Raw genomic sequence first — 15,242 nt, forward strand, 5'->3', positions numbered from 1 at the left:
AAACTGTTAGCCAAATTAACGACCGTCGATTTTGGCTAACAGTTTGAGCGTTTTGCCACTGCATCAATTGGCGCTGTACGGACGTCGAACGGAGCTTCGTCTTGTCTCCGCGAGAGGCGTCACGGGCGTCGTACTCGATGAATACAGATGCAGAGTACGATACGGTCTACGGTCTACAGTCTACGCTACAGTGATCTTCGGAGAACTGGTGCACAGCAGCAGAGCAGTGTTCGTGCACAGTGCACGGTAGCATAGCGTGTAGTGGTGGAACGGTTGACTAGTCGACAACAGTGAACACGAAGCACGATGCAGTGCAGAATCAGTCGGTTTCATGTAGATTCGGTCGATTGAAAGTTGAACCGACCGAGTTCAGTTCGGTACAGTCATTTACTAATGTTGCCATTTTATCGTTGACTTTGTCATTGCCATTGTCGTTGCCATTGCCATTGCCATTGCCATTGCCATTGCCATTGCCATTGCCATTGTCATCGTCGTTGCCATTTGCCAGTATCGCCATCGACAGTTGCCAGACTCGACAAGTTGAATCTACGAGTGTGTTTCCTTGCGGCAGAAGTGCTTCCCTACGAAATCGCGGTAACTATCTTTTATTCTATACTTTCGGGAATAAACGAATAACGTTGCCGACGAAAGAGTACTACATACGTACCAGCTATTAACTACCGACATCTATCGAACTCGTGTGTGTACGTCGCGTGGGTGTCGCGCATACGTTCAACAATTCGTGTACCGTTTCTCGCGACAAAATTATTATGCGCGACTCGTTATCTAGGATGTGTAGCGATGCATTACAATGAAACGAAGAGAGAGATAATGTCGTAAAGCGACACGGTGAAAATAAACTGCTATGGAAAAACTCGCCGTAGCAAAAGGTGACAACGATCGCGCCGCGTGTAGAAGCAACCTTGAACGGCGAACATAAGTATGCGGACCGGGGAGTGAGCGAGCGAGCGAGAGACGATGCGCGTAATGTAATAAGAGGAAACAGGGGTGGAGAGACGGTGGTTGCGCCGATGCGCTGCTGTAAGTGGAATGCTATGAGAAATCGCGAATCGGTAGACGCGAATCAAGGCTGTTTCGCTTTCAGGACGATCGGTTAGCGTTGCTGGTGCAACATCCTTTTTGGAGATGCGACAACGGAACCACGATGAGAGACGGGACGATTACAACGCGTGCCGATGTTTACGCTCAAGAAATTCCTGACACGTCCGACAGGTAACTTTCGAGTTTACGTTCAATTCGATTTTCGTTTTTTTTATCCAACGATGGAAAACCGCGATCGTCGGACAAACAAATTTACGATTGGTTTCTATGGTCGAATTCGAACACAGATACATAGGTGCATAGGTAGGTACGTTTGTAATTTATACGCCGAGAGATTTGGAAAAATTTTTGTTCCTCGTTTCGCGTCCATAGTCCACACGGTTATTACATACCGCCTTAAAACCGGTTTCACGTTGACTCGGTTATGCGCTTTAAAGGATGGAACGAGACTAACGTATCGAGACGCGAGAGCCTACGTACGCAGTCTCTCGCTGCAGTCTACGCGTCTACACGTGCGTTCGATGGATGTACATACGTACGTACATGCATAGCTCGTAAAGACGATTATTATTACATAGTCGCTATACCATAGCCCGTATGTATGCCAACGTTACGAACGAACCGGAATTAACTCGTAGTTGTCTACACGTAAGACACGATCTTATTTATTAAATTATTTATCAAAAGGTACAGGTCGTAAGCAAAATTAATCGCGATTTCTTCGCAATTCACGCGAATCATAGAAATTGGGTTAGCTTTCGTTGGGCAAACAGCAGAGTAATTGATCATAATTGTTGACGTATTATCGTAAAATTGGTCGAGCTTCGTTCACCCAGCTGTCTCTGCGTGTCGTGCATGCACCGCGCACAGGTACCTACCCCCCCGCCCCCCTCTGCCTCCGCCTCCGTCTCCGCCATCGCACCATCCCATCGCCATCACCAGCGTTACCGATGTACATACGTACGATTCGCTCGTCCGTTCGGCATTCGCACGGTGGCTGGGGGTAGAGTGTAGGGAGCAAGGGGCAGGGACAGGCCGAGAGAGACAGTGTTTCGTGCGGTTTCGTGGTTTCGCTTTCGCGTGTCCTGTGTCGCGTTCCTGTCGCTCGTTGCGTACAAGATGCTGTGCAATTTCGATCCGACCAATCGTTATCCGATATAAGCAAGTTTCGTCGAGAGCGTCGATTCGACGATCGATCGTTCGATCGTGGAGCAATGCGTTTTAAAAATCCATTCGCGCAACGTGGATCCTACGAGTAAGTTGGAGCAAGACCGATTCGGATTTCGAGGTTAAGAATATTTCCCTCGGTTCTACCGTTTCTCCTACGGCGAATCCCGTTCCGAACCGTTTGTTTCGTCGTTTGCCTTTTACGCGTCCGTCGATATTGTAACGCAAATATGTTTTATCGTAGATTCGTCGATACTCGTCGAGCCCAACGTTTTCTCCGTTTACAAACGTTACGATTCGAACGTCCGATATCGACATTTGTAACGCAACGATACATCGAGCGACGCCGCCGACACTCGGCGGACGCTGTCGTCGGTGTCGTCGTTGCATGCGAGCGTTTCGTATCGGTGATCGACTCGCGAGGAAACATCGAAGAAATATTTATTTTAAACCCGATATGCGACACGAGTCGAAACGCGAACGATCGTTCGACGTTTTATAGCATAATTTGGAACAGGCGTGCGATCGTACGTGCGCGCACAGTTGGACGGGGAAAGGGTTACCGCCGTGACCGTGATACGCGTACGAAAAAAAAACCGGTTTCGTTGCGAGTCGTGGCGCGTCGCGTCGTATCGCGGGTCGCGACACCGAAAACTTTTTCGTTTCGCGGTTCGATCCTTCCAATTTCTACGAAATCGTAGCGATTCTTCGACTTCCGTTGGAAAGAATGACGCTTCTTCAAGTTCGACTCGGAACTTTGAACACGGTGGCGGCCGTCGGCGTTTATAGTCGCGGTAACTGCACCCAGTTGTTACTCGCGCGCTCGCGATAATCTACGCTCGTGCGTCGATCTCGATCTCGAAATGTTGGTTGTTTTCCGAAAGCCAGGATATCGTCGTCGAACACGCCGAAATCATTCGTCGGTAGGTTTTTTTCGCAACGACCAAAGGCGAGTACGTCCATCCGACAACGAGAGAGCAGCTTCGAGTTATCGTTCCTTCACGCGCAATTTCTCGATCCAATCGATTACAACGGTAAGACGAGACACGACCGTCGGCGTATTACCGGCGCGGCGATGTACGTACATACGTAACGCGACGACAGCGTGACTCGCGGAAGGCTGCTCTCGCGATACGAAACCGGTTCGTACCGCGAGAGCAGCTAACCGACATCGACTGCTACCCCGCGTTCCCGGAGCAACTCGAGAGACCGTAGACCATCGCGATCCGAGACGAGAGTAGCGTTTTACCACTCTCGGATGGACGCTCGCCGCGATACCGTCGAATACCGTGAACGCGCGACGATTCGAATTCGCTGTTGCATCGTAAGCAACGGCGATCCGAGATCGAACGCGTACACGCGTATAAAATCGGAGTTGCTCGCTCGCTCGCGATCCTTGACTCTAGACCTGGACCGACGATAAACGATATCGCGCATTCGAGTCTCTTTTTCTACGCGTCGCGATGGAAGTCGTAAATACGTCGATGTAATTTCATCCAACGCGATATTCGCGCGTACGATCCGATTCTTTTTTTAGCCGGATCCGATAATTCGGTCGTGGTCGTACATCGTCAGTTTTGTCGTGGTACCGCGAACCGCGTTAAATTTCTCGACTCCGCGCGCGCGCGCGCGCTTCCATCGGTATCTATTTACCGCGCGCGTATCGTACGAGTTATCCTAGCGGCAGTTGTACGCGTATCTCGTTGCAACTCGAATCCGCCAACGCGCGCGATGGTAGTCTCGCATGGATTCTGCACGGTATTCTCCGTCGTTTCGGCTCCGTGTTTCGTTTCGTAGAATCGAACGGATCGCGAACGACGAACGTGTTCTAATCGGTAGCTGCCATCGTTATCGGCCTCGCGATCGATTCACCGTCGATCGTCCGTTCGAATTCTATTTGTACGCGTTTCGTGGGAACGCGAGATCGCGAGTCCAAATCGACTCTTTTGGTTTATTCGTCCGTACGTAATCTTTTCTCGTCTTCTCCGTTTCTTTTTCCTTGAAAACGACGTTAGCCTATGCCACGGGCCGACGTTCGCGCGAATCCACGAGTAAAACCAATCGTCTCCGTTCGCTTTTTCTTCTCTTCCCCTCTTACCGGTATCCGCGCGCGAACTGCCAATTTCTTTCCTCCTCGTCCTTCGAACGCGCTCCGATCTTGCAAGAAGAAGACGACCCAATAAACAGAAATTTTTCAATTTGTCGAAGAGACCAGAGCAAACCCCGTCGTTGAGTTTTCTCTGTCGGCGATCGATAATCGATGCTTGTTCCGACGATCGAACGAAACTCTGCCACGTGCCTAGTTCGATGTCGATGTCGGTGCCGGATCGCGATTAAACCGAAAATATGTGATCGTCGATGCGTGCGCTTGGAATGAAACAAGAGGACGATGAACGCGCGATGCGCGATTCGCAGAACCAAAGCGGCAGGATCTACAATTCGAAAGAGAGTTTCGGAGCTTCGATAACCGCACCGGTCTGATCGATCGAACGAAACGGTAGAGCTACACGATTCCGAACAAATGGACAGGCAAATGTATTTTTATGCTACTCTGACATCGGAGGAAATGAGTAGAACGCAACCATGTACGAGGGCTAGGTGGTACGTGTCTTGCTGCTAACACTTTTTATCCGGAATAGGCTCGTCGATGCTTCGCAAACGTTGTATCGCGAATGTTATTCGAACGAAGGAAAGAACATCGGTTTCTCGCCGGTTCTCCGATTAACCGGTCCAGGTTCGCGCCTTTCGACGATCCTTCCCCGTCTCGTTTATGGTTCAACGTTTGTTCGATTAACGCGTAACCTTACAAATTGTCGGGAACAAAACGAGCCGGACGACACGCTTCGTTCGCTAGGAGATCCCGACGAAGCTTCGCGCCGGTAGGAGTTGCGTCGTTTCGATATCTCTGTGCTTCCATGTTCGGATTTCGCGACCGCTCGTTCGTTGGCTAATTTTTCGACGAATTTCAAGTTGCTTTCTGTTTTCAGCGTGATCGTGACCAGCGATTCGACGTTGCTACAGGCTTCTATACCCCTGATGGACTACGATGCGACGACCGAGGAAGGACACGCGTACGGTCGCGCGCGTGCTCACGTGCACGCGCGCGCGCACGATTACGGCGACGGAGCCGAAGACGGTGACGGTGACGGTGACGGTGACGGTGACGGTGACGACGACGACGGTGACAGCGACGGTGACAGCCTCGGCAAATCCACCGACTCGGTGACCGCACCTAGACCACCTAGCGCGCGTCCAGCGGCCGATGATAAACCGTTCGCTTTGACTTTGAATTCCGATGCTACCGACGATGCTTCCGGTATCGACGATTATACCGAAACGATCGAGAACGACGTCTGCGACGCGGGCCCGATAGCGCGTGCCGTCGCTGTATCGATATCCGGACCCGAATTCGAGTCGATAACGGACGGCCGTTCGCGAACGAAGACCCAGCCGAGGATCTCTCGAATCCAGAGGAACGGAATCGACTCGGACAAAATGAAATCCGTCGTTGAACGAAACGACAACTCTCGCGTCGTCGATTGTATTTATTTCACGCAGCAGTGTTGCGAATGCGTGATATTTTAATTCAGTTGCCCTGTCGCTCGCCGTTCGAAGCTACGCGTAACGCGATGCTCGGATCGTAACGTAGAATCGAGAGTATTATCGAACGAACGTACGCTTCCCAGAAGCAATAATTCATACACATACGTCGCGCGACCCCCGGCTATCCGTTACGTAGCATATATAGCACAACGCGTACTCGATTCGGAATACCGTAATTATTTATTACACAAAATTGCTAGCTTTCCAATCGATAGATCGTCGTTATTGTTATTATTCTTAAAAAACGATAAATCGAGTACAACTTAAACGAGGCAAGTACTTGCTGTGTACCGGATCGTTTGTTCGGATGTTCGATTCGAATCGGTTTGTGCCAGCATCGACGGTGCGCTTCACATTTTTACTAAAAAGTAATATGTAGTTTGTTCGTAAAATCTAACAAATAATTCGTATAGAAATTTCGAAATAAAACAAGCCTTTTCTTTATATTTAACAAAAATGTAAAATTAATTTAATCGTTGCAAGCGAGTTTTACGAGCAACTATAAGATGCATATTTTTAGTTTTTCGAAATCTATAAAAGCCAATGGGGAAGAGATCAAAGTTCTGTGTTTAATGTAGAGGAAATTCTCGTGTTTCCGGTCTACCCATCTTTGCGCGCAGAGGTGCTTCCTCGCGAGTCGAAGAGAGACGAGGAGTCGCGAATCCCCCCGCATCGACGCGATCGACTTAACGGACTCGGATCGAACTACTTATGTACATTGCGCGTCGTCCAGGACCGATCAAGGAGTATATATTATACGTAAATACACGCGAGTACATACATACGTTGATGTGTACAGCTTTCATGAAATTTCATAGAAATTTCATCCATCCGAAAATTGTAATTTATACGATATCGTCCGATAGAAGAAGTTCGTGAAAAAATAGCCCAACTGCCAACGACGCGTGTCAATTTTATAGGGGCGCGTTCGCCTTTAGGACATAGCACTAGCACTGTGTTTCGATACAGTCGTCGTTTTACAGCGACTATGTATTTACACAAATTATCGACACGGTGTAACATTCTTCGAAATACGTATATGTATGTATGTGCGATACAATATCGGAAAGAAATTCCGAAAAAGGCGGAGAATTACGCATGAATCGAGGATATTTTTGAAAGCGAAAATATGCCAGATTTTTCAAAACGAACAATCTACGTATCGATCGATTCTTTATTTTCTAACTATATTGCTAGCAAAATGTTCAATTTCTCGATATAGAGCAAAAATGTGCCGGTGAAAGTTGTTCGAGGATCGTCGAGGGTACAAAATATGTCTAATATGTTTTTGAATATAATATAATACGATACGATATAATAATTGTGCGACGATACAAATGCAACACGATCGAGTAATCTAAAAGAGATATAGATATAAATGAATCGTGTAATATGTAACGGTTGGAAAACGTTTGAACCACATATTTTCTATTACTCGTGATTGGATAACGAAATTCATGGCGAAGGATGTCCGATATAATGTTCTAAAAGCGTATGTACATAGCAATGGGACACTTGCCTTACTACATTCGACGCGCGCGCGCGAGCGCGGTACATTCTAATTATACGTACTATATATTTCAGACATTTTCACTACGTAAGAAAGAAATAATTTACGACAGTTTTTGTAAATAAAGATGTTTCTTTATACAAGACGAATCTCGGAGATATTGAGACTGCTCTATATTTTTTTCTTTTATGCTAATAGATCGATCGTAAAGTTCAAATATTTTTACTTAATTTATTACTATTTACTGTCCGGCGATGAAATGGATTTTATCGGTTAATTTTGTAGAAATTCAAAGTAGCTAATAAGAAAATTAAACCCTGTGCAATAGCAATTTAGTTAAAGAAGGCAGCTATTCCAAAACCGTAACGTATGTCGCACGTAAGTTTCTATCTCCTAAGATGAAATATTAACAACTGTACACAGTCCGAAGCGCTATTTACAAATTAAGCAACTATACGTTTATGTGATATACGTTTAGAAAATGTAAAGAACAAAGTATTTTAATCTATGGACCGATCCCTTGTCATCTGCCTTGAAACTATCCACGATAGAAGCTTCGATGTTCCCTGTTGATATTTTTCTACGAAAGTGTGTGCAATAAATAAAAACTACGCTGATAATCCAGTGAATTTCAGTTACTCCAGAGAACACGCGTCTTTAAAAGAGAAAGAATAAAGGAGTTTACATTAGACTACAAATAACAGATCGAGCATTTTCTATTTTACAAGATTGTACTCAACGATTCTGATACACTTTTCATAAATACGATTTATAGAATATATCGTGTATGAATAGCGCGAACTTGTTGCAAACAAAATAGAGTACGTTCGATTAGAGAAATACACGCTTCTAAATTGGGAAATTAGGAAAAAAAAGAAAAGAAAAAAAAAATTGTGTATAAACGGTTAAGTAGTTGGTAATTTACAAAGACTGCTCGTTGTTGTAGCATAAAGCGGTAGAAAAATTTTGCAAGAACGTGGTAACGTTTGAAAACCATCGTGCTAAACGACGAATTCGATCCGACCAGTGGTCTGTTCTTGGATCGAGTGACTGGCCTTGAGAAATACTTGGTCTAGTATTCTACTAAAAATGTAGAGATTTGTATAGTTTGTTCGCTAGTTCACGGAATCGGGTTACGATTCGTATATAGGAAGCGGATGTCCTTCGGAATTGAATACCCATTTATCCAGATCTATTAACTGCCTCGTGTCGTCGAATAGCAAGTACAGGTACTTTAGAGTTTCAGCGAACCAGAAGCTTTCGGTCATGTCTTGCTGTCGAATATCATGAATATTTCGTACATTGCCGATACTAGTGTAGCCCTTCTCTACTTTTGTAAAATTTTCAAAAGCCTGAAAAAGAGTGGAACACCGTTGAGTATTTGATTACGATTACTCGTTACATTTGCGTTTACGGTCATCTACCTGAAATATTTGCCATCCCCAGTCTTGGAATGTTTTGTTTCCAGTAAAGTACCACATATAAAATAGACTTTCGATGAATTCTGGCCTTAATAGATTATGAGCATCGTGTATTTTCACATACATGTCCATCGATTTTTTTTCATCCGCATTCTATGGAAAATTATTTATGATATATTTGTGATTACAAGTACCCATTGAATAGCGACACATTACCTGGATATTGAAGTAAGTAATTTCGGGTGCGAGGAACGTTGGTTGAATCGCGTACGTTTGATAACAAGTTTTCATAAGTTCATTCGCAAGATCCATATGTTCGGATGGCAAACCGTGATGGACTCCCAGAGCTAAAGTACCTGGTAAGTAACACGTGAGATGGTCCTATAAATGAAATAATTTAAGTCATCGATGTCGGTATACGATGGTAAATGATCGACGGTAAACGGTGAGTGTATACAATTAATGACTCGTTGGATCAATCCGAATGCTCGCATTCGTTGACTCTCACCATTTTTGGTTTTATTTCTTTCGCTGCTCCAACTAGTTCCGCGATGAAAACATATTTTTTGCTCGCTGTTTGTTTCATCAGATGATTCTGAGTTCCAGAAATGCCTAACAAGTAATCGTCTCGCAAACTGAAAATATTTTCAAACGAGTTACTCGATTAAACTGGCGCACGCAAAGCATTCTCGAAACTAACAAAAAGAATACGCGTGTATGCTTTTATCGAAGCACACGTTCGCATTAGATACTAACTAACTGATAGTTTTTCCAGTTTGAAGCCACTGTTTCAGTAGATATTCGTAATAACTATCGCCACGTGCGCCAAGCGTTATCGTTGCAAACTCTCTGAATTGGCCAGTGTTAGCGTTAATGAATATAGGTACCAAACCATCGTACTTCTCTAACTGATGCACATGTTCGGACACTTTTGCTACCGCTTCCTACGATATTACAAAGTTACAAAGTCAAATTTGCTGGTGCAGGTAGAGTAACGAGGTGGAACAGAACGGAATAAATATATATATATAGAACGTTAGTTTCCATGTACCGTACCTCGTACTTCGGCTCCCCCGTGTTACGGCTAAGATCTCGAAATTCTAATTGAATCGAACTGACTTCGCTGGTACTGCTGTCAGGACCCCATTTAGGACTATGCGCGGTATTGGTACCAAGATTTACATCGGAATACGGAACTCCGGATGAAGTGGAAAATGCTGGCATTAGACGATCGCCTAGCTGTGTCTGTACAATCAATATTTGAAGCATACGGTTATGCAGCCGTAATAGTTTGTAAATCACCTTATCAAATGTGATGTAACGAAATGTAATTATAATATCATATAAGATTATCCTCGGAAAGTCGCAGAAGAGACTTACAGCTTTAGTTAAAAAAACTTTATCACCCGATAAATGATATGCCGATAACAGACCTCCTAAAACCCTAATGGTAACTTCGAATAAATTAACATCCCTATTTAGAGTAAATACTAAACTCTTATCAACCCATGCCTTGGCTTCTAAAAATTCTGTAAAAGAAATGCATCGTGGAATTAAAGATTAAACATTAACGGCGCGCGCGTTCACTTTATATCGTTCGAGCTTACCATTATTTAAACCCATTATGTACATAGTATCTAGGGAATCGACTATAGTGAGTCCTAGACCAAACCATTCGTGGTATTTTCTAGAAATAGGTTTTACGGTGTCATGACCCCACGCGTATTCCTTGTATCCGTTCCACGAATACTTAAATGCGGCAACTATAGCCTTTTGCCTGCTGTTTTGCGGGCCTAAAATTAAGACAGATTATCGTTAAAATAGCACATTTACAAAAATAAGATAACGATCGCTTGTCGCAACAAAGCGCATTATCACCATTGAATTTAAGCACGTTTGGCTTAGGTTGCGGAGGTTCTCCGATTTGATCGTCGTCCGCTTGGTTTATTTCTGGCTGGAAGTCAGGTTCTTCTATAACCTCTCCGCCATCTTTATGTTCTTGGTTCGGATTATCTACTACGATATCTTCTATTGCCTATGAAATTCGTCGGTGCTTAAATTTCTGTGTAACACGAAACGATGATACTTCTTGCCTCGGATGAAATGAGTTATCGTACTAATCTTACCTTTTCATATTTAAGAGTATCTTGCGCTACTTCTATGTTGTTGTAATCGCTTTCGTCCAAAATTCCATTCTTATTATCGCCAGGCAACAAATAAAATATAATTAATATAATTGTAATGACTACGAAGTAAAGGATGTTCCTTTGAAACCTCGACAACTGATTCCATTGCTGCAAGAAGGAACAAAGGTGAATTAATGACGCATAATATAAAATTTTACTCTTTTAAACGTCAATGATAACAAATATTTGGAAAACTGTGGAGTATATTCTGCGGAGTAGCTTACCCTCCAAAGACTGCGAGATGTTCCGCGTGCGAAAGTTGCGCTTTCCTGAATATTTAAGCTAATGTAATCCGTCTTGGCAATATCTTTCGGTGGAAACATATTTCGTTCGAGGTTAAGTTATTCTGGCGAATGCAACGATAACGACAGCCAGAACACTCCAAGAAATGATAATACGACCGAGCCACATTAACTGCGACAGTCTTCATTTATGTAATGCGAATAAAACATATTTATCGTCAAATATGTTGTTGTCGATAAGCCACGATACAAATTTAGGCAGTCGATGTTCTCTAAATGCAAAGCATTCGCGCGACGGTGTAAAAACCTGATTCTACTGTTGACAGTTATGACAATACGCCGCGGCATTACAGCTGCGTACAACCTGCATTACATCGTTATCGAGATGCGTCTTTCCAGTTATCATGCATCACATGATATCTACTGCACACCAATTTTTTCATAGAAATTCTAAAATGTAATTTCAATTCAACTAACGTGCATAATTAAATACGTATGCGCATGCGACACGATCGAGGTTTTCCGTTGATCATGCGTTTCCGTCATACGCTCGCCAAGTTACCGACAGTTGACAACATTTTCGGTGATAAACTCTGTCTTTGGGATCCACGAATTTGAAATGTTTCATGTGGAACAGAAGAAACATAAATAAAAGTAATAAATTTAGTAGTTTTTACACACACATTGATGAAATTTGTATGAAAGTTAAAATTAAAAAATAAAATTGATCTCTTTCTATTCGAACATACTTGTAAAGGAAGGTGTAATGTTTATTTAAAACCATCTTATATTTACCGAATAAAACACAAAGCATTAGACGAAGAATTTGTGCAAAGATCTTCGAAACGATTGTCTATCACGCTCTATGCAGTCTACGCTGACGATGTTGCAAAGAATGACCAGGGGAGAGTTAATTTATGGCACCCTCGAGCCACTCAAGTCACTGTCGTACGGTGTCGGGTGCTATCGACACCGTAGCCTGACCCTGACTCTCCGTGTCTGTATCTCTATATCTTTTTGTATCTCTGTCTGGCAGTCTGTTTCTGTTTCTGTTTCTGATTCTGATTCTGATTCTGATTCTGATTCTGATTCTGATTCTGATTCTGATTCTGATTCTGATTCTGATTCTGATTCTGATTCTGATTCTGATTCTGATTCTGATTCTGATTCTGATTCTGATTCTGATTCTGATTCTGATTCTGATTCTGATTCTGATTCTGATTCTGATTCTGATTCTGATTCTGATTCTGATTCTGATTCTGATTCCGATTTACGTTACGCTACGGTCAAACTGTGATTGCAGTGTCTGGCCACTCTGGACCTGGACACTGGATGCTAGACATTACATCACTGATGTAAAACATAATTCATTGTATTCGGGCAGGAGTCAAGCAAGTACATACACCATGCACATATCCGTACATCTATGTATGCACGTACATGTGCATACTGCGTTCGAAATCAAGTTTGCAGTTATATGTACGTGCATATGTATATGTATATGTACTAATTATATATGTACTGTATTTGTTGGTTTATACGTCAGAAATTTCCGCAGAGAACAAACCAGAACAGGCCAGAATACTTGTCCAGTTGACAACGATATCACGATAACACGTTTACAAAATTAATGCAGTATGTCTTGCAACATTTGCCAAGCGAAATTCTCGTTCTTTACTAAGGAGGTAAGCGATCTTCCTTTGTATCGAACTATGTGGTAGGTTATGTTGAATTGGTTTCGTTCGCGAATCAGCTTACAGAAATTTTTAATCGCATCGTATCCGAGCCTGGAATGCTGTTTATCACAATTTTATTTTCGCATCTTTTCGTTTCATCGTTATGGAATTTAGGTTGCTTGTCCAGGTTGTGGTTATTCGCACTGCGGTAAGTGTCTGAAATACAAATGTACCATTCCGGATGGAAGGGTAGCAAAAGTCTGTGGACGTTGTTACAACAATTACAATTCCGTGAAGAAAGTGAATTCCTTGGATCGTACAGCCATGTCGCACGAGCAGGAGGAATCCCTTGCTCTGGTGGACATTACTAAAAAGTAACCTACGAATACCTACTTTTCCAGTAGTTTTATCTTCAGTGTTTGTGCAACAAACAATAATTTGTTCATTAGGTTAGATTCGTTGGAGAATCCAGCAAAGCCACCCATCGTAATGTACAAACATGCCAATCACTGGGACAAATTCAAGAGCGGTTTAGAACCTGTCGACCAAGTGATAGTAGATAGATTAAGAAAATTAAAAGAGAAAGACAAAAGTTCAGCTTTGAGCGTCGACGAAATAAGGAAAAGACTTGCATTATTGAAAGACGAAGATCCTGGCGGTGCTGGTAACAGCAAAACAAATGTGAGCTTCACGATAGAAAATGCATACCGAATTGTCTCGTTAAACTATTTAACGTACAGCAACTTTATCGTTCCTAGATACATTTAGTGGACCTTAGAACGGACCAACAGAAAACCGACGATTTGATACAGGAATATTTGAGCCAGTTGGAATTAACGTCAGGTAGCGACCCTATTAGTGAAATTCATTCGAGACTGAGATCTCTGCGGGGTTTGAGCAACATACACGAAAGAGTAAACGTCTTTTGAAGGAATTATAATTTTCGTCGGTCTCTATATTATATTACAAGTTTTGTGGCGTTTTAGCATTCGGACGAAATTACCGACGACGACGACGACGACGGTAACGACGAGGAGACACGAATAACGAAAAAATTGATCGCGAAAGCTCTGGCAGAAGCAGCCCTAGAGAAACAATACGAAGAAGATATAGATGAATTGGAGGACATGGAAGTCGATGTATGGAATAATCTTGATTTCTTTGGATCTCGAAGAAAGTAAATAAATGGTTGATCGTTCTGTTAATCTTACGATTGTAGACATCCAAGCGTGTTTATAAGGAAGACAAGGAGGCAAAGGACGAAGACGAAGAGAAGCCTACATGCGTTATGTGCGATGAGAGTCGAAACCTAGAGAAATGCTTGGGTTGTTACGGCGATCTTTATTGTTCCGCATGCTACGAAAATAATCACGACGAATCTGAAATGAAGAAGCATAAAAAGATACGAAGCCTGTAGATAAGCAACGAGTCGATGCAAGAGTATTGTAAGTAAAAATGTGAATGGAGGCACCAAAGCATACCGATAGGAGTAGGAAAGTCGAATAAGAAGAAGAAGAAGAAGAAGAAGAAGAGTGCAACGAGGAGAAGCGTATGCGCGTTACGTGCGATCGGACAGAAAATTTAGGGTAACGTTCAAGTACCAACGGTAATTTTAATCGTCCCGTGCGAAGGCCGCGAACTCGCTGTAATTGAAAAAGCACAATATCATCGTACTCTACAGGATAGAAATGTTTGAAAGAAAATGCTTCTCAAGGCTAGTAACAAAGTGCAATTTGAACATTCGATTACCAACTAGAAATGGTCGCGAAAAGTTCACAAGTAGAGTCGGTTATAAGTATTCGATTGCGGTAATAGAGATATTATCATCGAGATAGAAGCGTTTCATGTATTTCCACAGCATCTCTAGCATTTCATGCGTATTCACACATACGTATATATAGGTGCACGAATATGCGCGCGCGCACACACACATACGGTACCGCTTACAAGTGTTCGAACGGTACGAACACACGACTAATAGGATAAATTCTATCGAGTCGTAATAGTTGGAAGCTACGACCGATAGGTCTATATATACTTATTGAAAAATGGTTTTATAATGTTATCGATCGACGCGATCTAATTAATAAATAGGCATGCTTTTGCTGTAACAACATAGATTATCTATTTATTCCTCCTTTAAGTTAAATCCATGATAGAGTTTCCACTTACCTTTCGCGAGTGGAACCAGGTTCTCTATAGATGCCGGTAAGAGACGATCCACCGACATCTTCGCTGGGATTTCCCAGAGGTAGTCTTCGGCTTCGGTCGGCTAGTCGGCGCCGCGCCGTGACGCAAAAATTTGCTCTTCTCAAAATCTAACCAGCCTTCTATTTTTAGACGACTCGCAACTCGCATGCATGGACCGTGCCAAG

At 43.2% G+C, this 15,242-nt stretch overlaps 3 protein-coding genes across 6 annotated transcripts; 2 read left to right on the top strand and 1 right to left on the bottom strand.

Annotated features, from left to right (window-relative positions):
* Nucleotides 1-120: 120 nt before the first annotated feature.
* LOC117226230 (uncharacterized) lies at nt 121-7,962 on the top strand. Of its 4 annotated transcripts, none has more exons than XM_076525157.1 (3): nt 121-594; nt 1,106-1,233; nt 5,217-7,962. In XM_076525157.1, exons 2-3 carry the CDS (start codon nt 1,166-1,168, stop codon nt 5,812-5,814), a joined length of 666 nt encoding a protein of 221 aa, XP_076381272.1. In that variant the 5' UTR covers nt 121-594; nt 1,106-1,165; the 3' UTR covers nt 5,815-7,962. The 4 variants fall into 4 exon arrangements, with proteins under 4 accessions (XP_076381272.1, XP_076381271.1, XP_076381273.1 ...); XM_076525156.1 differs by having other exon boundaries at nt 125-1,041; XM_076525155.1 differs by lacking the exons at nt 121-594; nt 1,106-1,233 and adding exons at nt 1,985-2,317; nt 4,438-4,830.
* Nucleotides 7,116-11,677, bottom strand: alpha-Man-Ib (alpha-Mannosidase class I b). The gene is made up of 11 exons (XM_033480721.2): nt 11,174-11,677; nt 10,890-11,057; nt 10,642-10,798; nt 10,371-10,556; nt 10,144-10,292; nt 9,820-10,008; nt 9,520-9,707; nt 9,272-9,398; nt 8,980-9,144; nt 8,767-8,916; nt 7,116-8,694 (listed from the first exon to the last, which is right to left on the bottom strand). Exons 1-11 carry the CDS (start codon nt 11,270-11,272, stop codon nt 8,476-8,478), a joined length of 1,797 nt encoding a protein of 598 aa, XP_033336612.1. The 5' UTR covers nt 11,273-11,677; the 3' UTR covers nt 7,116-8,475.
* A 771-nt stretch (nt 11,678-12,448) lies between these two features.
* LOC117226432 (abscission/NoCut checkpoint regulator) lies at nt 12,449-14,985 on the top strand. Its single transcript, XM_033480728.2, has 7 exons — nt 12,449-12,586; nt 12,750-12,876; nt 13,042-13,241; nt 13,317-13,548; nt 13,626-13,781; nt 13,854-14,006; nt 14,087-14,985. The coding sequence occupies exons 2-7, from the start codon at nt 12,829-12,831 to the stop codon at nt 14,282-14,284; spliced, it is 987 nt and encodes a 328-aa protein (XP_033336619.2). The 5' UTR covers nt 12,449-12,586; nt 12,750-12,828; the 3' UTR covers nt 14,285-14,985.
* The last annotated feature ends 257 nt before the right edge of the window (nt 14,986-15,242 follow it).

This window comes from Megalopta genalis, chromosome 11, assembly GCF_051020955.1.
Source record: "Megalopta genalis isolate 19385.01 chromosome 11, iyMegGena1_principal, whole genome shotgun sequence".
NCBI classification, from domain to species: Eukaryota; Metazoa; Arthropoda; class Insecta; order Hymenoptera; family Halictidae; genus Megalopta; species Megalopta genalis.